The following is a 24,887-nucleotide window of genomic DNA, read 5'->3' as shown; positions in this document are numbered from 1 at the left end:
GCAATACCACTATCAACATACAAATGTATTACTTTTCCTGTGCCAACCCTCATAAACTAATTTATTTGATTAAGCTTATACTACTAATTAACTACAACTACTGGTTAATATTTTCCTTGTTCTTTTCTCTGTTGACTTATAGTGCTGGGTCAGTCATCCCTGGCAGCTAACATATCACTCACTTGTTGGACTTCTGACAATGACACAGCCAATCACTGGCCTATTTCCCCTGCCGCTGTTGTAGCCATCGTGTGTGTGCGTGTGACATTATGTCATTGTGGGTGATAATTATTCATGTCCACAACATGCCAGATTTGCTGCCCGTTAAGTGTGTCTGCATTGGCAGTCTTTGTTCCCAAGTGGGTGGTATGCAGCTAACTGGCCTACAAAAGACAGCTGCCACAAGTGGAAAAGTCCTGTGGACATTGTTTGAGCTCATTTGACCACGGACAGACATGAGTGGTGAGCGCAACAAGCAGCTTTATTGGAAAACGTCAAGAAATTTGCACAGGATCACAATAAAAATATATATGTGACTCCCATAATATTCTAAAAAAGCTTTACTAGACCACAAAGATATATCTCTCTCATTATTCATCATAATGTAAGAACAATTACAGAAAAATTGCAGAAACGTTCCACTGGAAACATATTTCACAAGAGTGCAAATACAGCATGGAATACTTAGTGCTTACTCTATTCACTAAGCATATTGATAAGCACCACCTGCTAAGCTGACAAAGGAATGTTTTTTTTTTTTATACCTGAACCATATATCTAGGCTATAGCCAGGCTATATCTTCCATTACAACAGAAGCACAGTTCACAATACTTTATAGCAGCTAGCCTTGGTCCTGGGAAGCAATAGTGAAGCAGTTTTATGAGAATGGTTGTATAACGGCAACACAATATCATTCTTACATCATATAGGACTGGTTTTCCGGACCCAAATGAAGCCTACTACTCCTGGACTAAAAAGTATGCTCCAAGGAAAAAACTCAATTGAAAGTTATTTTAGGCTTAGTCTAAATCTGGGAAACAGCCAATCAGTGTCAGATCCCTTTATTTATTAGTATTGCGGGCTAAAACAGAGTCACTGGACAAGTGCATGATCAGAGCACAATGGAGATTTAGTTTGGACAAAGTGTGACCAATTTCTGGCTTCGCACATCTCTGACACAGATCCTTCATTGTGTGGGACAATCCTAACAACCTCAACTTAACCATCTGGGGGAAGAATGTCAAACTGACCTTGGATCAGTGTTTAGGGGCAACTATTGACTTATAGGTAAGAACTTGGAAGGGGTGGGGGAGTTGGGGAATGGTGCTCCTCCCTGAGCACAGCTCTCAGGACCAGGCTGCCCGGGACGCTGCCATACTGGCGTGCCTGGGTAGGGGTGTGGAGGTGGTAGCGATGGCAGATGATGCCCTGGCACTATGGTGGTTGTGGTTGGTACTGCCAGGCCTGGGGCTCTTTCCTGAAAAAAACAACAACAAGACAACAGGGGTCAATACTACTACTGATTACATACTATTACTTCTACATTAATTATATGCTAGTATTACTATACTACACATATGATGAAACAACAAGACAACATGCGTCAATAGTACTACTGATTTACATACTATTGCTACTACATAATTACATACTAGTATTACTATACTACACATATGATGTACTACCTTCTCCCAAATTTAACTCCCTCACTGTAAAAAGATATGGGCCATGTACATTCGATACAACAGTACATCACATTTGACGTTTGTGGGGTGGGAAAAAGGGAAACGAAAAAAAACAGCTGTGAGCATTTGTTATAATTTTGTGCATTTTAAACACAGATCACTCAAAAACTATATTTTAATATTTGTTCATAAAACATTGTGCATATCAGCAGCCACTTTCAGTACAGTACACAGTACGGCCACACAAAGGGGGTGCCACCGGGAAATTTGAGGCATTATCAAGTGCTTGTCAAATTCTGAATGAGAGAGAGACTGATGAAGTGTGTACAGCCTGCACAAAAAACTAAGCAGAGCTCATGCCTTTCATGCAACTTTTTTCAAATCATCATTAGAGTTGCATCATGTAGCCTTAGAAAGTATTAAAAATCAAAACATATAGCCCAACGCTTGTATCACATCTAAAGTTACATAAATAACTCTAAATTAAGCATATAGAAGTACCTGTTTCTTTGTTAACCGCTCACCACAGAACTGCCACATGTGCGCATTCACTCAAATCGTTTGGAGAAAATATCCTTTTTATTTATTAAATTGTATTCGTCATACTATAAAATAATTCCATGGAATTCTAAGCAAATCTTGTCTGCTAAATGAACTAGTGTAGCCCACAGCCATATGGCATAGCCAGATCAGTACCAAACATAATGACAACTCAGATCTATTCTGTTCTTCTGAAATAGACAACATTTTCTTCATATCATGTTTCTTTAGACCTGCCTAAAATAAATAATGGATTTATTGTGATGGTGTAGGCTATATTACATGGATTTATTAGATTTTATAAAATGTAGATGTTCAAAAGGTCTGCATCAGTGGCTTGTAGCCTTATGTGTGGAAGCCAGAAGATGCTACATGTGTTTATGTTAATTAATGGTAAATTACCGTGAGACTGGCAGTTATTTGCTTGACAATCACCGGCTGACAAAATTTTGTGACGCCACAGCCCTATGCGTGAGCAGTTACTAATTTAGCAAAATACAAGTAATCTGTGTGACACGTGTGTATACAGTAGGGAGTAATATGTATGTTTTGGTCTTCAACATATCACAACTTATTTCAGCATATTGATTATGAATTTGGACATTTAAAACCGGTGACACTCTACAGTATATAGTATATATAAAAAATACAGGAAGCAGCAACAGTATAATTTTCAATTTATGTTTAAGGAATATACATTTTAATATTATTTCTCAACATAATTCTAATTCATGTAAAAACTACTGAACGCTATGATTTATTTTTGAAATCATGAAAATTAGTTTGCCTGGCTACAGTTGAAGTGCTCAGTGCTTATGATCTCGAAAACATTACATGCAAAAAAAAAAAGGGATTATATTAACAGAGGACTAATGGAAAAAATACCAAAATATGCTTTGAGTAAAGTGATCCTTTAAAAGAACAAAAATAAACGATGCCAATTCAGTCTCTCTTATTAATGAATGACATAAATAACTATGGTCTTTGGGCTATTGAGAGCTATTGAGCATCAGTTCTTCAGAGAGGTGACCTGGTAATGTTCTGCTGGAGGACCGCTCCATCTTGGAGGGCGATCTGTCCATGGCAGAGAGCGAGGTGGCGATGCCCAGATATCCAGCCTGGCGCTGGTAGTCTGCCAGCTGCTCTGCCCTCTTCATGCCCCGGGTGGGCCTCACTGACTCTAGCCTCCGCAGGAAAGCCTGGTGAGAAATGGTGGTAACAATTTCCATGAAGGGTACCTGTATGTCTTCCTAAGACATTCATAACCTATACATATCACATTCATATGCAGTGCATACACCAACTGCAAGACATAACTACAATATTAACTTGCGGTCATGGTTATAAGGTAACGTATGCAACTACGAAATGCCTATTAACTGCTCTATGAATACAGTGAGGGTTATGAAGCCATTGTGCAGGTGCCCTTCAACATTTTCAAACACTGCCAGAGCATAAAACACTATTTTACATTTCTTTTCAAGTTTTGATCTGAAAATCATAATATAATTGTGTGTCTAGCAATGGATACCTTTAGGTACTGCAAAGAATTCAACACCATTGGTAACTATCTGGTACCGAATGCTATACAGTATAAGCTAATAGTGTTTCAAAAAGGTAAATAGTGTAATTGTGCACTAAAAATGACATACAGACCACTTTGTCTATTTTGATTATGCCAGCCCAGTGTCATTGATAGAGTAGGCAGCTGCAGGCAATGCTCCACACCCGTAATATCTTTAGCACATTTCAGTTAAACAAAATGGATCTGTCAACAGTGTCAAAGGGAACAGGCCTTACAAATCCACTGGACATGAGCCATTACCATTATAAGCTCAGCAAAAAAAGAAACGTCCTCTCACTGTCAACTGCGTTTATTTTCAGCAAACTAAACGTGTAAATATTTGTATGAACATAACAAGCTTCAACCGCTGAGATATAAACTAAACAAGTTCCACAGACATGTGACTAACAGAAATGGAATAAAGTATCCCTGAACAAAGGGGTGTCAAAATCAAAAGTAACAGTCAGTATCTGGTGTGGCCACCAGCTGCAATAGGTACTGCAGTGCATCTAATCCTCGTGGACTGCACCAGATTTGCCAGTTCTTGCTGTGAGATGTTACCCCACTCTTCCACCAAGGAACCAGCAAGTTCCTGGACATTTCTGGGGGGAATGGCCCTAGCCCTCACCCTCCGATCCAACAGGTCCCAGACGTGCTCAATGGGATTGAGATCCGGGCTCTTCGCTGGCCATGGCAGAACACTGTCTTGCAGGAAATCACGCACAGAACGAGCAGTATGGCTGGTAGCATTGTCATGCTGGAGGGTCATGTCAGGATGAGCCTGCAGGAAGGGTACCACATGAGGGAGGAGGATGTCTCCCCTGTAACGCACAGCGTTGAGATTGCCTGTAATGACAACAAGCTCAGTCCAATGATGCTGTGACACACCGCCCCAAACCATGACGGACCCTCCACCTCCAAATCGATCCAAATCCGTTGTTACACGTGGTCTGCCACTGCGAGGACGATCAGCTGTCCGTCCTGTCTCCCTGTAGCGCTGTCTTAGGCGTCTCACAGTACGGACATTGCAATTTATTGCCCTGGCCACACCTGCAGTCCTCATGCCTCCTTGCAGCATGCCTAAGGCACATTCACGAGGATGAGCAGGGACCCTGGTCATCTTTCTTTTCGTGTTTTTCAGAGTCAGTAGAAAGGCCTTTTTAGTGTCCTAAGTTTTCATAACTGTTACCTTACCATAACTGCCTACCATTTGTAAGCTGTTCGTGTCTTAACGACCTTTCCACAGGTGCATGTTCATAAATTGGCTGTAGAAATATAACCACTCTCAAATTCAAAGACAGAGTTATGGATGCAAGGACTGACCATCCATGATACAAAAATGATAGTTTTAAACATGTAAAAAAAAAAAGAAGCAAAACAGTGTTTGTTAACATTTACTTTGTTTACAAACACTGGAGTAAAACAAGCTTATATTTTGGGTTCGTTTATGATTTTTTTTGTACCCCTTTTTCTCCCCAATTGGTAGTTACAGTCTTGTCCCATCGCTGCAACTCCCGTACGGACTCGGGAGAGGCGAAGGTCGAGAGCTGTGCGTCCTCCGAAACACAACCCAGCCAAGCTGCTTCTTGACAACGCCCGCTTAACCCGGAAGCCAGCCGCACCAATGTGTCGGAGGAAACACCGTACACCTGGCGACCGTTTCAACGTGCATTGCACCCGGCCCGCCACAGGAGTTGCTAGTGCGCTATGGGACAAGAACATCCCTGCCGGCCAAACCCTCCCCTAACCCGGACGACGCTGGGCCAATTGCGTGCCGCCCCATGGGTCTCCAGGTCGCGGCCAGCTGTGATCGAGCCTGGACTTGAACCAATCTCTAGTGGCACAGCTAGCACTGCGATGCAGTGCCTTAGACCACTGCACCACTCGGGAGGCCCATATTTAGGGTTTGATGGGGTATGAAAGTTGAACTAAGCTCATGAGGGATTTATAAGTCATATTCTTCAAGAATCAATGGGTACATACAGTGCCTTCGGAAAGTATTCAGACCCCTTGACTTTTTCCACAATTTGTTACGTTACAGCCTTATTCTAAAATGTATTAAATTATTGTTTTCCTTCAATCTACACACAATACCCCACAATGAAAAGGTGAAAACAGGTTCAGATGTTCTTTTGCAAATGTATAAAAATAACTAAAAACAGAAATACCTTAAGTATTTAGACCCTTTGCTATGCGACTCGAAATTGAGCTCAGGTGCATCCTGTTTCCATTGATCATCATTGAGATGTTTCTACAACTTGGAATCCAACGGTGGTAAATTCAACTGATTAGACATTATTTGTAAAGGCACACATCTGTCTATATAAGGTCCCACAGTTGACAGTGCATGTCAGAGCAAAAACGGAATTGTCCATAGAGCTCCGAGACAGGATTCTGTGTATGCACAGATCTGGGGAAAGGTATCAAAAAATGTCTGCAGCATTGAAGGTCCCCAAGAACACAGTGGCCACCATCATTCTTAAATGGAAGAAGTTTGGAACGAGCAAGACACTTCCTAGAGCTCACTGCCCGGCCAAACTGAGCAATTGGGGGAGAAGGGCCGTGGTAAGTGAGGTGACCAAGAACCCGATGATCACTCTGACAGAGTTCCAGAGTTCCTCTATGCAGATGGGATAACCTTCCAGAAGGACAACCATCTCTGCATCACTCCACCAATCAAGCCTTTATGGTAGAGTGGCCAGACGGAAGCCACTTTCCAGTAAAAGGCACATGACAGCCCGCTTGGAGTTTTCCAAAAGGCACCTAAAGGACACTCCGACCATGAGAAACAAGATTCTTTGGTCTGAAAAAAACCAAGATTGAACTCTTTGGCCTGAATGCCAAGCATCACGTCTGGAAGAAACCTGGCACCAATCCTACGGTGAAGCATGGTGGTGGTTTTTCAGCGCCCGGGACTGTCAGGATCGAGGAAAAGATGAGAGGAGCAAAGTACAGAGAGATCCTTGATGAAAACGTGCTCCAGAGCACTCAGGACCTCAGACTGGGATGAAGGTTCACCTTCCAACAGGACAACGACCCTAAGCAAACAGCCAAGACAGCACAGGAGTGGCCTCGGGACAAGTCTCTGAAAGTCCTTGTTTGGCCCAGCCAGAGCCCGGACTTGAACCTGATCCAACATCTCTGGAGAGACCTGAAAATAGCTGTGCAGCGCCTCTCCCCATCCAACCTGTGTTTGAGAGGATCCTCTGAAACCTGAGTTTGAGAGGATCTGCAGAGAAACTCAGAAACTCCCCAAATACAGGTGTGATATTTCTTTCTTTCATTTTTATAAATTTGCAAAAATTTCTAAAAACCTGTATTTCCTTTGTCATTTTGGGGTATTATGTGTAGATTGATGAGGATTTTAAAAACATTTTAGAATAAGGCTGTAACGTAACAAAATGTGGAAATAGTCAAGGTGTCTGAATACTTTCCAAATGCACGGTAAGTCCAAAAATAGATATAGCAACTATTGATTGCCCCTTTAAAGGCAGACTCAGCGAAATTATGTTGCCACGAGCAGCACTGCAGATATTGAGATGAGCCAGGGCACCAAAACAGCGGTGAAGTTGACCCTCGCACTTCAACGCTCTAAGTTGTTGCGAAAATTGAACCACTATGCTGTTTACTTTCTGCATCTACGTCATATCGCTGACTCTACCTTTAACACATGATTGACAAAAGATGACGGTATCTGGACATATTTTGATTTGCGACAGCCACGAAGTATGTGTGCTGGTAGTTAGTTAAAAACACATGTACATTAACTGTGAACACCGTATGTCTACTGCACAGCTTTTGTATGTGACTGAGTGAGTGAGTGAGTGAGTGAGTGAGTAAGTACTATTCAACTTATGTTGCGCAGTAGTTCATTCAGAGATGGATTTGGTTAAATCCGGTCAATAAGATGAGCATGCAGATGAGGTTCTATGATGTCATAACCCCCCCCCCCAACCAACCCCCACACCCCTTTACCATTCCTTGTGACATTACACAAGAGAAACGCTTTGCTGACTTATGAGGCTTTGGGCCCCTCTCCCTAGTTTAACTGGTTGGTTGGCCCTTAGCCATGACCTTGCCCTTATTGGAAGTACATGGCACGAGTTCACATGAACTCTTCCTTAGACACAGTCCACACTAATTAAAACTACTTGACCCCTCTGATCATGTTCAAAGCTAAGTCTCTTGCAAATAGATTTTATTTCAATGAGAAACTGGATAAATAAAAGTGGAAATTAAACTAAAGTATTAGCCAAACACATTACCAAAACACAAAAGAAATTGTGTCATTGTGGCAAGATCATATGGCATTTTTATATACATTTCAACTATCTAATATGATTTCTTATACACTGTGAGTAGACAGTTCATGTAGAAACAGAAACATTTACAAGGCCATTACCACCAGAGACCTTAATGAAACTGGGAGAGGATTGTGAGCCCTGAAAAGCAGAGGTAAAAACGTGGGCCATTGAGAGTAAAAATAACCAGTGCTCAGCCAGTAGCTCAAAATGTCACATGCAGTCACGCTCCCACCAACAAGCCCTATGGAGAAGAAATCTCAGTAAGTGAGACCGTCAGGAAGAACTAGGAATGGAAATAGGGGAAAGGTTAAGAATGGTCCCCCATATTTCATAGGAGGCAGAACTGACCGGTACTATATATAAACCCCTTGCTAGAAAATATATATAAAATGTTTTGTGTAAACCAATACAATCTCTCAGACAGTGTGTATAACAATATCATAAAATATGCATTGAGCCAGGTAAGGACAAGGTATTCATATTTCTCTCAGGTCACACTTTGGATAGTCCCAAAGGATGATCTACAGATGGTCAAACTATCTGTTGATATGCAACTGCTTGCCTAAGTTAGGGTTAGAATAAGGGTTAGTTTAAGGTCAGAGTTAGGGCTATTGATAGTGGATTTTTAGTTGAAATGTTGTTGATGGTAATTGAACATCTACAAACCATCTACTTGGGATTCTACACATAAAGTGATACCTTCTCTCAAACTATATAGTGTACAATGAGTGAGAAGGACAGTCAACTACCCTGAACAACTCAAATGCTGGACAAATGGGCCATCTGTCAATGGAGAGACAGTGTGTGTGTGTGTGTGTGTGTGTGTGTGTGTGTGTGTGTGTGTGTGTGTGTGTGTGTGTGTGTGTGTGTGGAGAGGTGTATATACATCACACGGTATATTCAATTACCACACTAAGAATAGAGGGAGGGAGAGCAAGAGGGAGAGAAAACTCATCAAGAGGGGGAGGAGAGTAAGAGAGAGAGAGCAAGAAAGAGCGAAAGAGAACACTGCAAGACAGCTACAGTACTGTACAGCCTGTACCAGCCAGCACACTGACTGCTCATTGCACAATAACAGCGCGAGTTTTGGAGATAAAAGGGTGACTTCCTGACATATAGGATGACACACTTTATCTAATCACTGCAAACAATGAGCATTTTGGGATAAATTCTAGAATATCTTTTTACAAATTAATACATTTTTTAAAGCTGAAATGTCTTCAGTCATTAAGTATTCAGCCCCTTTGTTATGGCAAGCCTAAATAAGTTCAGGAGTCACATAATAAGTTGCATGGTCTCACTGTGTGTGCAATAATAGTGTTTGACGTGGTTTTTCATGACTACGTCATCTCTGTACCCCACACATGCAATTATCTGTAAAGTCCCTCAGTTGAGCAGTGATTAAAAAAAATACAAAAAAGGAGTCAACCACAAAGACCAGGGAGGTTTCCAATGCCTCGCAAAGAACGGCACCTATTGGTAGACGGGTAAAAATAAAAACAATTAAATATAACGTGGCAGGGCTTGCAAACTAGCAACACTGAAGCATGCATGAGAGCACCAGGTGTTCTGGACGATTGTATGATCATGCTCTCCGTAGCCGATGTGAGCAAGACCTTTAAACAGGTCAACATTCACAAGGCCGCGGGGCCAGACTGATTACCTGGACATGTACTCAGAGCATGCGTGGGCCAACTGGCAAGTGTCTTCACTGACATTTTCAACCTCTCCCTGACCAAGTCTGTAATCCCAACATGTTTCAAGCAGACCATCATAGTCCCTGTGCCCAAGAAAGCAAAGGTAACCTGCCTAAAATTACTCCTGCCCTGTAGCACTCACGTCAGTAGCCACGAAGTGCTTTAAAAGGCTGGTCATGGCTCACATCAACACCATCATTACGGAAACACTAGACCCACTCCAATTCGCATACCGCCCCAACAGATCCACAGATGACACAATTTCAATCGCACTCCACACTGCCCTTTCCCACATGGACAAAAGGAACACCTATGTGAGAATGCTGTTCATTGACTACAGCTCAGCGTTCAACATCACAGTGCCCACAAAGCTCATCGCTAAGCTAAGGACCCTGGGACTAAATCTCCCCTTTTATATTGTGGACTTAATTTTATCCATTTGAATGCATGGAGCCTTCTGCCGAAATTAGATGAACTAAAACTCCTTGCTTCTAACACACAGGCTGCAGTAGTCGCTGTGACTGAGACATGGCTCGATGGGTCAATTGAGGACGATGAGGTTGAGCTACAGGGTTATAGCATTCATAGAATTGACGGAAACTGAAACTGTGTTTTAAATGTCGTCCTATACTTGTTGGTGTGTGCTATCGGCCTCCTAAGCAGAATCATTTATATGAATTGCTGTGATCACAATGTATTTGCTGATAGAGAATGTATTCTGCTTGGTGATTTTAATACAAATGTGCAGTTATCACCCCAGAGAAATACACAAGTAAATGCCCTGTATAACTTTAATCAGTTATTTGGACTAAAACAACTGATTGTTGAGCCAACCCGGGTGTGTACTGACAGTAAGTCAACTTTGGATTTGATTATTGTATCAGATCAAGAGAACGTCTGTCATGTACTAAACTGTGATGATGTTGATCAAGCTTGGTATCTTTTTAAAGATCGGTTTCTGTCTGCACTAGACTCTCTGGCTCCGATGAAACAAATTCAAATCAAACAGTGGTCAGGGAAATGGATCACTTCCGAGATCTTAGACCTCATAAAGAAAAGGGATCGCTACTTGTCCAGATTCAGAAGGACAAATCTACAACAAGATTATGATGGTTATATTAACTGCAGAAACCAGGCAAGATACAAAATGGATAAGGCCAAATCCCAACATTATATAGACGCCGTTAATGACAACTTACATCAGCCTCGTAAACTGTGGAAAATGTTAAAGGACAATGGTTCAAAAACTCCCCATAAGGTAAAATCCTGTAGTATTGGCCTGGATATTGATGATGTTTTATGTCATGACCAGGCAAAGGTTGCAAATTATTTAAATTTTTTTTTTACCACTATAGCCTCATCTCTGGTTAAGAAGTTACCCACCTGCTCTGGACACTATGGCTAGTCTTTCATTAACAACTTTTACCACAGCAGAGGTATCACAAATTATTTGTTTGAGCTGTGCATGGTAACAGAGGACAAAGTTTCCAATCTACTATGCTTAATGAGCACAAACAACACAACTGGGCTGGATAACCTCCGTGCAAGATTCATAAAGGATAGTGCTTGTGTCACCGCTAAAATGATAATGCATTTTGTAAACCTTTCTATTAGTAGTGGTACATTTCCCAAGGATCTCAAAACAGCCCGGGTGGTTCCACGCCACAAGAAGAGCAGTAAAACAAATGTAATAACCTACAGGACTGTTTCAATCCTCAAAAGCTTATCCAAAGTTGTTGAGAGATAAGTTTATCAACTTGAGGGATACCTTCTTGAGCAGAAACTTCTTTATGAACTACAATCTGGTTTTAGGACAGCTCATTCCACTGATACTTATCCACCTTTTTGAGCACATTAAGCAGGAAAGTGAGAAGGGGAACTATACAGGTATGGTCATGTTAGACTTGCAGAAAGCTTTTGACACTGTGGACCATGATATTCTCCTGATGAAACTGAAATGCATGGGTCTAAATTATGTAGCAGTGAATTGGTTTAGGTCTTATCTGACCAACAGAACATAAGTATGTAATGTTGGTGATGTTCTGTCAGAGGCCAAAGAAATATCCTGTGGAGTACCGCAGGGATCAATTTTAGGGCCTCTCTTATTTTTTATATACGATAATGATATGCCAGATACAGTAACGTGCAAACTCTTGCTTTATGCTGATGATTCAGCCATACTGGTATCAGGGAAGGATACAGTTTACATTGAGGAGACCCTGAGTAAAGAATTGCATTTTGTTAGAGATTGGTGGTCTGACAACAAATTGTCACTACATTTGGGAAAAACTGAATCGATTTTGTTTGTAACAAAACGTAGATTGCTTAGGGCTGACAAGATAACGGTAAACTGTGCAGGCATGGAGATTGAATCTAAAACAAGTATCTTATCTTGGTGTGTCCCTAGATCAATCCTTTTCTAGAGACCTGATTGCTGCTAAAATCCTTTCTAAAATTGTGAACAAATTGAAATGTTTATATCGTAACACTAGATATTTTAACATTAAAGTTAAGAAACTGCTTGTCTCAACCTTGATTCAGTGTCATTTTGATTATGCCTGCTCTGCTTGGTATAGTGGGCTATCAAAAAGCTGAAAAAGAGAATGCAGGTCATGCAAAATAATGTTATTAGGTATATGCTGAATGTCCCTAGGACCCACATGGGGGTACAGGAATTTCTGGAGGTGGGCTTGTTGCCTTTTGAGTCCAGAGTAGACCAACTTAAACTTAATCATATGTTTGACATCTTATTAAATGTGCCCCAGGTTACATGAAAAACCACATTGATATGGTCTACTCTATAACCAACACAGTCACAATACCAGATCTAGTGTTATGTCTTGTAAAATCCCAAGAGTAAACAGTACTGCAAGGCATTTGTCTATGGAATAGCCTTCCCTTGGAGATCAAGCAATGAAATAGTAAAAATAGCTTTAAAAAGCAGGCAAAGGTTGTCATTTGGACATTGTCTAAGTAAGAAAGAAAACACTCCACTGCCCCTTGTGCCCCCTACTGCTGGTCAGGTGTATTTATTTGAAGGATCGGTATGATTTGCAATTAATAGATTGTTTTAATGTGAAATGAATATGGTTGATTTTCAAGGTTAGGGAGAAGTGCAGTGAATAGTGCCACTTTTCAGGATGTCAATATAAATTAATGTATTTATGGTTGTTTGTAATTTTGTCTTGCCTTTTAAATCATTATATACGTTATTGTTTTTACCATTGAGAACCACTTTGGAAACAAGCGTTTTAATTAATACTTTCAAGTAATATACTCTGGGTCCACATTGTCCATTTTGTTGTATATGCCTGTTACCAAAATAAATTAAATTCAATGTGACAAATACAATTTAATTTTGATTTGAATATACTTTTGAGCATGGTGAAGTTATTATTTACACTTTGGATGGTGTATCAACACACTCAGTCACTACAAAGATACAGGCATCCTTCCTAACTCTGTTGCCGAGAGGAAGGAAACCAGGCCAATGATGACTTTAAAACAGTTAGAGTTTAATGGCTGTGACAGGAGAAAACTGCGGATGGATCAACAACATTGTAGTTACTTCAAAAATACTAACCTAATTGACAGAGGGAAAAGAAAGAAGCCTGTACAGAATAAAAAATACCCCAAAACATGTTTGCAACAAGGCACTAAAGTAATACTGCAAAAAATGTGGCAAAATGATTTAACTTTTTGTCCTGAATACAAAGTGCTATGTTTGGGGCAAATCCAATACAACACATTACTGAGTACCACTCTCCATATTTTTAAGCATAGTGGTGGCTGCATCATGTTATGGGTATGCTTGTAATCCTTTAGGACTGGGGAGTTTTTCAGGATAAAAATAATCTACGGAATAGAGCGAAGCACAGGCAAAATCCTAAAGGAAAACCTGAATCAGTCTGCTTTCCTCCAGACACTGGGAGATTAATTCACCTTTCAGCAGGACAATAACCTAAAACAGAAGGCCAAATCCACACTGGAGTTGCTTACCAAGAAGTCAGTGTACAGTCAGGTCCATAAGTATTTGGACAGTGACACAACTTCCATAATGTTGGCTCTGTATGCCATCACAATGGATTTGAAAGGTAACAATCACAATGTGCTTTAAGTGTAGACTTTCATCTTTAATTTAAGGGTTTTGGATAAACCGTGTATAAATTACAACCATTTTTATACATAGCCCCCCAATTTTAGGGGCACAAAAGTAATTGGGAAAACTAACATAATCATAAATTAAATTGTGAGTTTTAATACTGCAAATCCTTTGCAGTCAATGACTCCCTGAAGTCTGGAACCCATAGACATCAACAGATGCTGGGTTTCTTCCCTGGTGATTGCTCTGCCAGGCCTTTACTTTAGCAGTTCCTGCTTGTTATTGCAGCGTTTTGCCTTAATTTTATAGATTTTTTTAAATAGATTTTTTATTACTTTTACCCCTTTTTCTCCCCAATTTCATGGTATCCAATTGGTAGTTACAGTCTTGTCCCATCGCTGTAACTCCCGTACGGACTGGGGAGAGGCGAAGGTCGAGAGCCGTGCGCCCTCCAAAACACAACCCAGCCAAGCCACACTTCTTGACACAATGCCCGTAAACCTGGCGACCGTGTCAGCGTGCATTGCGCCCAGCCCAATTGTGCGCCGCTCCATGGGTTTCCCGTCTACATGCCTACGCCATAACACTACCTCCACCTTACTTCACAGATGAGGTGGTATGCTTCGGATCATGAGCAGTTACTTCCCTTCTCCATACCTTTCTCTTCCCATCATTCTGGTACAAGTTGATCTTTGTCTCATCTGTCCATAAGATGTTGTTCCAGAACTGTACAGGCTTTTTTAGATGTTTTTTGGCAAACTCTAATCTGGTCTTGCTGTTTTTGAGGCTTACCAATGGTTTGCATCTTGTGGTAAACCATCTGTATTTACTCTGGTGAAGTCTTCTCTTGATTGTTGCCTTTGACACAGATACGCCTACCTCCTGAAGGGTGTTCTTGATCTGGCCAACTGTTGTGAAGGGTATTTTCTTCATCAGGGAAAGGTCTTCTGGGCTTCTTGGTGTTCCTGAGCTCACCAGTGCGTTCTTTCTTTTTAGGAATGTACCAAATAGTTGATTTGACACACCTAATGTTTTTGGTATCTCTCTGATGGGTTTGTTTAGATTTTTCAGCCTTATGATGGCTTGCTTCACTGGCAGTGGCATCTCTTTGGATCTTTTATTGAGGGTTAACAGCAACAGATTCCAAAGACAAATGCCACACTTAAAATCTCTAGAATTTTTATCTGCTAACTTGTAAATGAACTAATGAAAAAGATGAGCAGCCAATTGTCCAATTACTTTTGGTCCCTTAAAAAGGGACCACATATAAAAGTACTGTAATTCCTACAGCGTTCACCCGATTTGGATGTATATATCCTCAAATTAAAGCTGATAATCTGCATTTTCAGCTCATATTCAATATGCATTTTCAGCTCATATTCATTATTTAATTTCAACTCCAATGTGCTGTGGTAGACAGCTAAAATAATAATAACTTGGTCAATGTCCAAATATTTATGGACGTGACTATGTTTCTGAGTTGGGGAATTACATTTTTTACTTAAATCTGCTTGAAAATCTATGGCAAGACTTGAAAATGATCATTGCTAGACAACCAATGATCAACAACCAATTTGAGTTTAAAGAATTTTGAAAATAATAAATGGGCAAATATTGTACAATCCAGGTGTGCAAAGGTCTTAGATACTTACCCAGAAAGACTCACAGCGTTAATTGCTGCCAAAGGGGATACTAACATGTATTAACTCAGGGGTGTGAATACTTATGTAAATGAGATATTTCTGTATTTCATTTTCAATAAATTAGCAAAAAAATTTAAAACATGTTTTCACTTTTTCATTATAGGGTATTGTGTGTAGATGGGTGAGAAAAAAAAGCTATTTAATACATTTTGAATTCAAACTAACAACAAAATGTGGAATAAGTCAAAGGGTATTAATACTTTTTGGAGGCATTGTATCTAAATATGTAAATTAGTTTAACTATCCCTTTAAAAGTGGTGCTAGAGTCAAGAGAGACTATGCTGCTCCCAATACTTAAATCCCTCAATTACACCAAATCCATATGGGGGTGTTGAACAGTGCAATTGTAAAGATGCCCCTTTCTGCATCGACACATCACCCTATGTGAGGTTTACTAGATTGTACTTTCCATTAGTGACCAGTGACCACCTAAGCAATGATTATTTTAATGGAATGCCTTTTTTATGTCTCAGTGCATGATTGTGTTTAATATTTCCATACTTAAAATAAAGTTTGGAGAGCAGCAGATTAGGTGCTAAACCAGTTTAAGACAAGATCCAACCCAAAAATTCTATGACCGCTAGGAAGGAATAGGCGTGACTCCTATTTTAAGTCTCCTATTTTAAATATAGTAATCTGTGCCATAAAACCTTTAAATTAAACATTTACAGTGTTTAAAACAATTCTCATTGTATAAACTGCCTTAATTTTGCTGGACCCCAGGAAGAGTAGCTGCTGCAATGGCAGCAGTTAATGGGGATCTATAATAAATACTAATACAAATCTCTCTTAGTGCAGGGCTGTTGGAGTAGAGGTTGGGGTTGGCCTTGAACTCTATATAATGTCAATCTGTGCTGCCACCACTGTTGTGTCCACTGCCACCTGCTACCGTCTCTCTATGGCCGTACTGTGTCTGCTTTCACTGACAGGCCTGTGCTCTCAGACACACAGACAGCATACACAACCCTGGCAATTCTCCCTGAATAGGCTCTCCCTCTACACACACCCATGGACACACAATCATCACACACAGTTCAAAAGATTCAGTTTCACACACGTGCAACAGGTGGCTCCGTGGCGCAATGGATAGCGCATTGGACTTCTTGGCTTGTGAATGTGAGGTGATTCAAAGGTTGTGGGTTCGAGTCCCACCGGAGTCGCACTTAAAAAACAAAATTGATACAGGAAAATATGATAAAGGAAGACAAAATTATCTTAGTTACTCTTTTAGGACATTTTTGTTGTTAAAAGTAGTATAGCATTTCAAAAGAGACTTGAGTAAGGCAAAATTCTGTATGTATCTTGGGCTAAATACATATAATATTTCTCAACGATCTACTAAAACACGTATTTTTGTGAGCTAAATTTAACAGTGACTTTTTTCAACATTTTGTTACAGCCTTATTCTAAAATTGATAATAGTTTTCCCCCCCTCATCAATCTACACACAATACCACATAATGACCAGCAAAAACAGGTAAACCTTTTTTTTTGCAAATGTATTTAAAATAAAAAGTACTCAGACCCTTTACTCAGTACTTTGTTGAAGTACGTTTGGAATCTTTGCCTAGATCCTGACTAGTCTCCCAGTACGTGCCACTGAAAAACATCCCCACAGCATGATGCTGCCACCACCATGCTTCACCATAGGGATGGTGCCAGGTTTCCTCCAGATGTGACGCTTGGCATTCAGACCAAAGAGTTCCATCTTGGTTTCATCAGACCAGAGAATTTTGTTTCTGTAGGTGCCCTTTGGCAAACTCCAAGCGGGCTGTCGTGCCTTTTACTGAGGAGTGGCTTCCATCTGGCCACTTGATTGGTGGAGTGCTGCGGAGATGGTTGTCTTTCTGGAAGGTTCTCCCACCTCCACAGAGGAACTCTGGAGCGCTGTCAGAGTGACCATTGGGTTCTTAGTTACCTCCCTGACCAAGGCCCTTCTCCCCCGATTGCTCAGTATGGACAGGCAGTCAGTTCCAAACTTCCACACTTCTTGGGGACCTTAAATGCTGCAGCCATTTTTTTAGTACCCTTCCCTAGATCTGTGCCTTGATACAATTCTGTCTTGGAGCTCTACAGACAATTCCTTCGACCTCATGGCTTGGTCTTTGCTCTGACGTGAACTGTGGAACATTATATAGACAGGTGTGTGCCCTTCCAAATCATGTCCAATCAATTGAATTTACCTCAGGTGGACTCCAATCAAGTTGTCGAAACATCTCAAGGATGATAAATGGAAACAGGATGCACCTGAGCTCAATTTCGAGTCTCATAGCAAAGGGTCTGTATACTGTAAATAATGTATTTCTGTTTTTTTTGTAATACATTTGCAAACATTTCTGAAAACCTGTTTTCGCTTTGTCATTATGTGGGATTGTGTGTAGATTGATGAGGGAAAACAATTTAATCAATGTTAGAATAATGCTGTAACCAAATGTGGAAAAAGTGAAGGGGTCTGAATACTTTCCAAATGCACTGCATATTTCTCTCTTGCTTCTCCTTCAGTTTGGAAGAAATGTATTTGTTCAAAACTGTTCAACTATTGTCTTTCTCTGAGTCAACTACTCACCACATGTGATGCACTGCAGTGCTAGCTAGCTGTAGCTTATGCTTTTAGTACTAGATTAATTCTCTGATCCTTTGAATGGGTTGACAACATGTCAGCTGTTCTCCAGCTACATCATGTTGCTACCCTACAGAGTGCCGTTGAGGCTAATGTAGACCTTCTTTGCAAAATAGTATGTTTTAATCAATTATTTTGTGACGTGATTATATTTAGTATAGTTTAATCTAAAAAGGATAACTTTTTTAATGTTTTACCATTCATATTTTTATGAAATTCACTGAGGAGGATGGTCCTCCCCTTCATCCTCTGAGGAGCCTCCACTGGCTCACAAGTAGAGGATTATAGTTTTCGGACTAAAAGTGTGTGCACGCAGGCAGCAGTTTGTGTGAAAATGGAACCAAAATGTCCATTACATATGTTTTCTGGACAATTCACAGAAATAATGTCCTTTGGAGGATTGTTTGGGACTTTGGGTTTAGCCAGCAAGGCCTCATTTAAGGACGTAGAACTTTTAGTCTGTACATAACATGGAACAGTTCTGGACAGTAAAGAGTTACTTTTTCAAAATGCCTTTGCTGCAGCAACGTACAAGTTCATTTGCGCCAAGTTCATTTGCCCACTTTCTAATTTTCTCTACTGTTGTATATGTTTGATACTAATGTTATCAGATATTCAACCAAATCCTAACATTAGATAAAGGGAACCCGTGTAAACAAATAACAACAATTACATAACTATTTCATTTATTTCATAAACAAAGTTATGCAACACCCAATGCCCCTGTGTGAAAAAGTAATTTCCTCCATACACTCAAAAACTGGTTGTGCCACCTTGAGCTTAAAAAATATAGAAAAATCAGAAAGGGGGCAAATACTTTTTCACGGCAATGTACATCCAATTTAAAGCAAGTCTTGACTTATTTGAGCTTGAAATAAACAAAAATCCCAATAAACACAATGTAACTTTGAAACAATAAAGCCAAACACCAAATGACAAATGATAAGTTACACACACAAAAAGAGAAGAACACTCACCAGGTTCTCCTTCTCGATGCGCTGCTGCTCGCGCTGCCTGTTGAGGGCGCTGTGATAGAGGCGGACAGGGGGCGGACCCCCTCCTCCTCCGTTGGACCTCCTCCGGGAGCTACTGGTGGTGCTGGTGCCCCCTGTACTGCCCGGTCGCGAATGGGGCGAGGGGCGCGACAGCTGGCGCAGTAGCCTCTGGTTCTCCCGGTCAATCTGCCGCACCTCGTCGTTGCTAAAGGAGTAATTCTTCCTGTTCCTGCCTCCACTGGGGCAGTCGATGGCCAAGCCACTCCCCAGGCGACTGAGGAAGGCTTCAGAGAGAGAGGAGGGAGAGATGACAGAGGAGGAAGCAGCAGATAAACATTTTGTTAGTTAGCCGTCAGATTTGTTACAAATGGAGCATCTGCATGTCAATTAAAATATTTATAAAAACATATGTAAACTGCCACTTTCTCAGATAGATCCTGTCCTCCAGGACTGACCCCCCCGCCCGCACACACACCTCAGCCCGCTTCCCCCCACCTCACCTTCTTCTACATCCTCCTCCTCCTCCTGGGGTATGCTGCTGAGGTTACCAGTGGGAGCGCCCCCCTCTGTCCCTCTATGCTGCTGCTGCCTGACACCCACACCCCCAGGCCCCACACCCTCCTCCTCCACCACCACCACCCTCCCCACTCCGAGGTCCAGGGACTGGGCCGGGCTGACGTCGGGGGTGGACAGTGGGGTCACGTCAGTCACTGTGTCCTCCTCTTCTTCAAGGGTGGCGTTGGTGTGAGGCATCTCTCTGGGCGCTGCCGAGCCCAGCCTAGGGGGCCTCCATCTGGGGGAGGAGGGCATGGATGTCTGGTGGGTTGGGAGCCCGGGCTTGGGAGAGGGCTCTGGGCATCCGGTATGCACCTGAAGGAAGAATAAGATGCATTCAGGGAGTTGTTTTAAATGTTAAAACGAGATAAATTCTGGATTTTAAGAGTGTCTTAACTCCTGTTGAACAACTTACTGCGACCATAATAGTGCCTACATTTACATTTGAGTCATTTAGCAGATGCTGATGCCCTTTTCCAGACTGTTATGCAGATCGACATACAGTTAGCAGTGATTCTCAGTACTCCTGTGCCAGTTGTGTACTGCAGGTTTTTGTCCCAGCTTAGCGCCATCACACCTGATTCAACTAATCAACAGATTTTGAAAAAAAAAATAAGGCTCAGTGGCAAATGAATGTCCAACTAGTCAGTTACAACTGTGTGGAGTTTGTGACAGCAACTATGTGAGCTTATTATAGTATTATAGACACTATGTCCTGGGATTTCTATGATATTCTATATAGAAGACCCCCTTACCTTCCTCATCTTCATTAGTGCAAACCGTAGCGAAACATTTTGCTACAAAAAACGAGTGTTTCTTATTAGGTCCCTCCCCATTTCAGCCCGTTTGGTTCGTAGTGAATTCAACCCAGGTGTTCTACTGCTGAGCTGGGACAAATAGCTGGACCCTGTGCGAATACTCTTAAAATGCATCCTTCTTTCCTCCCTTCCTTGAAGTAACCATTGGGTATGTGTACAAAGCCGGGCATTACGGCAGCTCTCTCCAGGAGCAGGATTGAGAATGACTAGCCTAAGCCAGTTAGACAAGAACAAGTTGTAATCCTACCATGTCCACAGAGTGAGAGGGCTCGGAGGAGCAGCTCTCCCCACTGCTGTAGCTCTCATCCGTCTCCGACTCAGATGAAGTGGAAGACGGGGACAAGCTCCTGTGGCGGAGCTTCCTGACAGGCTTCTTGGGAATGCCGTGTTGTGTCCCATTAGGTCCGGGTATCAACCTTGGGTTAACAAAATATAAAGTCACGAAACAAAGGCTTACCCATCCAACTGAATGACATGGCACAGTCTAGATAAGAACACAACCTGGTAAACAGAGGATGCAAATGCTTTGCCTGCATATTGGAACACTATACTGTTGATTTGATGTCTGTAATGCACAGGTGTCAAAATCATTCCACGGATGGCAAGTGTCTGCAGGTTTTCACTTCTCCCTTGTACTTGATTGATCAATTAACCCTATCAGTCCTGAGGCCCCATCTAAAATTGTCTTTGCATTTATCCAACTTTCATATATCTGCATGTCCGGCCCCTATAATTAGCCTCACAATGAAGTGTTTTACCATTGTAGGACAACCAGGGCTACAAGTAGAACACAAAACAATTTGAAATAAAGAGTTGCATTCACAAGTTTTATTGACAAATGTCAAAAAAAATATATAATAAGTCTCAGAAGCAAATTAATATCCAACTAGTCAGTGACAACTGTGTGGAGTTTGTGACAGCAACTATGTGACCTTATTACAGTATTATAGACACTATGTCCTGGGATTTCCTATGATCTTCTATGTAGAAGAACCCCTTACCTAACAACTCATGTAACTTGTGAACATCATAAAGCAAAACATGTTACAAGTGCATGTTCGTGAGAGTCTCAGAGTAGATATCTTTTAATAGTTTGTAACTCAAACCATTAGGACTCTACAGACGTTTTTGTAAGACCCGGCCCGGGCTCCTTGAGGATCTACCCTTGTCTCACAAACACTGCTCTAGCTCAGCCCCCGTTAATCACAGACTAATGAGCAAGGCAGTTAACCCCCAACAACAACTGCTCCCCGGGCGCCAATGATGTGGATGTCAATTAAGGCAGCCACCCGCACCTCTCTGATTCAGTATTGGTATCTACGGATGCAGATGAAATAAACACATCCAATGGTCCAACTCAGAAGTCTTTAGCTCAAACAAAAATGTTTAAAATGGGTTATAAGTCCAAAATGCACCAGCATTACAGTGGGACTCATTGAATTAAGGTCACTGATTAGTTAGGAACTCCCCTCACCTGGTTGTTTAGGTCTTAATTGGACACAAATTGAAAGGAAATAACAAAATCTAGCAGACACTGCCCTCCACAAAATGAGTTTGACACTCCTGCATAATGTTACATGCTTTTTTGCTGCTATCTTGGCCAGGCCTCCTTTGGGAAAGACATTTATAATCTCAATAGTCACTTATAAATAATAAATACATAAAATAATAAATACACGAAGATAAGAAATTGTATGCCTGATTTAAATTTTGAGAAGGAAATATGGGATTCCTATGTAATCAGGAAAATAAATCATAAAATCTTTTAACCTTTGACCCAGTGGCCTCCCTGACTCTTCCTCGCTTTCATCTTGGCTCTGATGATAGCCATCTTCATCATCATCGGCGCCTTCTTCCTGCTCCTCTGCCGATGACGCCGTGCGGATATCGCTGGAGCTCTTGGAGTGGATGCTAGATACCTCCTCTGCACCGCTGCCGTTCTTCACCTCCGACTAGACAGGTAAGTGAACATAGTTTACAACTACTACAAATATTACAACAGACCATGGTTAGACATATTTGTTTTACTCAGCTCCCTGGTCATGGAACAGTTCTCAAGCTTTTGATGGACATGTTATTGAAATGATTATCACTAAGAACATGAATGATGAGGATTGCATTTGATTTGACTACTGTTTGTTTTAAATCTGTACTGTATTGTATAAAAACAATTGGAATTCTAATGGACATTTTTAGGATTAAATCATATCTTTATTTCAAATAATTATGCTTCCTTGACATTGATTTTGATTAGGCCTCAATTCCAATGTACCCCAAGCCTGGGCAGTTGTATTGAGTGGCATAATGCCACCTTGTGGCGTAAAGTAGAATGATGAAGCCACAGGCTTTTTCATTTTTTATTTAACCTTTATTTAACTAGGCAAATCAGTTAAGAACAAATTCTTATTTACAATACGGCCTATCTCGGCCAAACCCTAACCGGATGACGCTGGGCCAATTGTGGGCAGCCCTATGGGACTCCCAATCACGGCTGGTTGTGATACAGCCTGGAATCGAACCAGGGTCTGTAGTGACACCTCTAGCACTGAGATGCAGTGCCTTAGACCGCTGCGCCCCTCGGGAGCCCCGCAACTTGCCTAGTACAAGTTAATACGCCTGCATGCTGTTATGCCTGCATGTGCACTGTAAATCGATTACAGATAGGGTGCATTCTGAATTTATAATAAAGCCTTGTTGCCCTTTCCTTGTGACTTTACCTTGACCTGGGTAAAGGGGTCAGGAAATGTCACAAGGGAAAGGGTAAAAGATGACAGTGGTTATTTTCATCAGACTATCCTTGTTCATGCCTTTCTTACAGAACATTCACCAAATAGCCTCACTATTAGCATGCCTACCTCTGATTTATTGGACGATATGCTAGAAGACCTGCTCCTCCTGTCTTCGGCCTCAAAGCCATGACCCTTCTCCTCTGTCCTCGGTTGAAATATTACTCCTGCAGGACTAGGGTCCCTAGTACCACCACCGGACCTCTCTGTACCACTACGCCGCTCTGTCTGTGGAGACTCTGGCTGGATGTCTGGCTTCTTTCTAGCCTCAGAGCTTATTTCACGCTTTCTTTCACTCTTCCCTTGCTCTTTGCTGATGCTGTCACAATCAGCGTCGCTGTCGAAAAACGAGTGATCCACCTCACCCTCCAGTTCTTTGGGGCTGTACATAACAGTTGTCTCCTTCAGCACTCTGGTTGAGAACTGGAGAGAGATAAGGGGACACATTTTTGTTATATTCCATACGCTCAGCTGGTTAATACTTCATTTAAATTCGAAACGGTAGCCTGTAGGTGACCCTCCAATCATCAATGATTGACATATTTAATCAAACCAGCATTAGCAATGTTTAGGCTATATACATTGTATTTGTTGACAAACTGCTTAGTACACACAATCTAGCTACCTACATAATGTCAGCTACAGTAGCTAGCTAACTGAGGGAAGTCTAAAAAGCACATTTAGCTATTTTATTTGACCACAGGACAATGAGTCTAGCACTAAATTGCAGGTTTTATTGATCAACGTAAAACATCCACATTTCTAATGGAAGAGCTAGCTAACTCTAGTAAAACAGTTAATAGGTGTACGTTAACGTTAGCAAGGTGTGGAAGTTCCTTGATATCACTAACGTTAGCTAGTTCGTGTTAAGCTAGCTAGTAGTTAACGTTACCTAGCTAGTAGAAAGACTGACACTTTTACAGTCAGTACCCAAAGTAACGTTACCCAAGGCATTCTGCTTGGGCATTCTGCATTCAGTAATTTATTTGACTACAGGACACTGCATATAACGCTTCAGTGTAGCCTTGATTGATGGGAAAGCTAGTAACGTTAGCTAGCTCAAGTAAAACATCCACATCTCAAATGGAAGTTAGCTAGCTAACATACAGACAAACAGTTAACTTTACTGTAACGTTATCAAGACAGTATCCTACAAAAGACCGAATCAAGTCAGCTGATCCTATCAAGAAAGCTCTGCTAACGTCAGCCACCTAACCTAGCTAGCTAACATTAGCTAGCTACACTAAAGCACACTAGCTATGTTTTTTTTACCTTACCTGGCATGCACGCTAAATGTATGACTCAAGACAAATCAGTTGGTTAATTAGCTAGCTTTGTTTTTTAGTCTATGCCGTTTTAACCAAGCAGTCTCCGTGTAACGTTACTTTAAATGGCATATTGAAAGTAGTTTGCTAACGTTACATGAAACGAAGATAGACTAAATATGTGTGGGTTGAATAGCTACTGTAACTAAGCAACGTCTTCTTCTTTTTAGTGTGGCTTTCCGGAAGACTAGA

The 24,887-nt window shown here is 41.3% G+C and overlaps 1 protein-coding gene and 1 non-coding gene across 3 annotated transcripts; one reads left to right on the top strand and one right to left on the bottom strand.

Moving 5' to 3' along the window:
• Positions 1 to 456: 456 nt before the first annotated feature.
• On the bottom strand, positions 457 to 24,887 carry cfap97 (cilia and flagella associated protein 97). 2 transcript variants are annotated; one of them, XM_014195542.3, is made up of 8 exons: positions 24,648 to 24,887; positions 23,440 to 23,793; positions 22,355 to 22,536; positions 20,832 to 21,000; positions 19,712 to 20,081; positions 19,194 to 19,495; positions 3,257 to 3,425; positions 457 to 1,478 (listed from the first exon to the last, which is right to left on the bottom strand). In XM_014195542.3, exons 2-8 carry the CDS (start codon positions 23,758 to 23,760, stop codon positions 1,348 to 1,350), a joined length of 1,644 nt encoding a protein of 547 aa, XP_014051017.2. In that variant the 5' UTR covers positions 23,761 to 23,793; positions 24,648 to 24,887; the 3' UTR covers positions 457 to 1,347. The 2 variants fall into 2 exon arrangements, with proteins under 2 accessions (XP_014051017.2, XP_014051018.2); XM_014195543.3 differs by lacking the exon at positions 3,257 to 3,425.
• Positions 16,665 to 16,756, top strand: trnar-ucu (transfer RNA arginine (anticodon UCU)). The gene is given in 2 exon segments: positions 16,665 to 16,701; positions 16,721 to 16,756. It is a non-coding gene; the product is annotated as a tRNA-Arg (tRNA).

Source organism: Salmo salar, chromosome 04 (assembly GCF_965601325.2).
Source record: "Salmo salar chromosome 04, fSalSal1, whole genome shotgun sequence".
In the NCBI taxonomy this organism is placed as follows: domain Eukaryota; kingdom Metazoa; phylum Chordata; class Actinopteri; order Salmoniformes; family Salmonidae; genus Salmo; species Salmo salar.
This window is presented reverse-complemented; position numbering and strand designations above follow the sequence as displayed.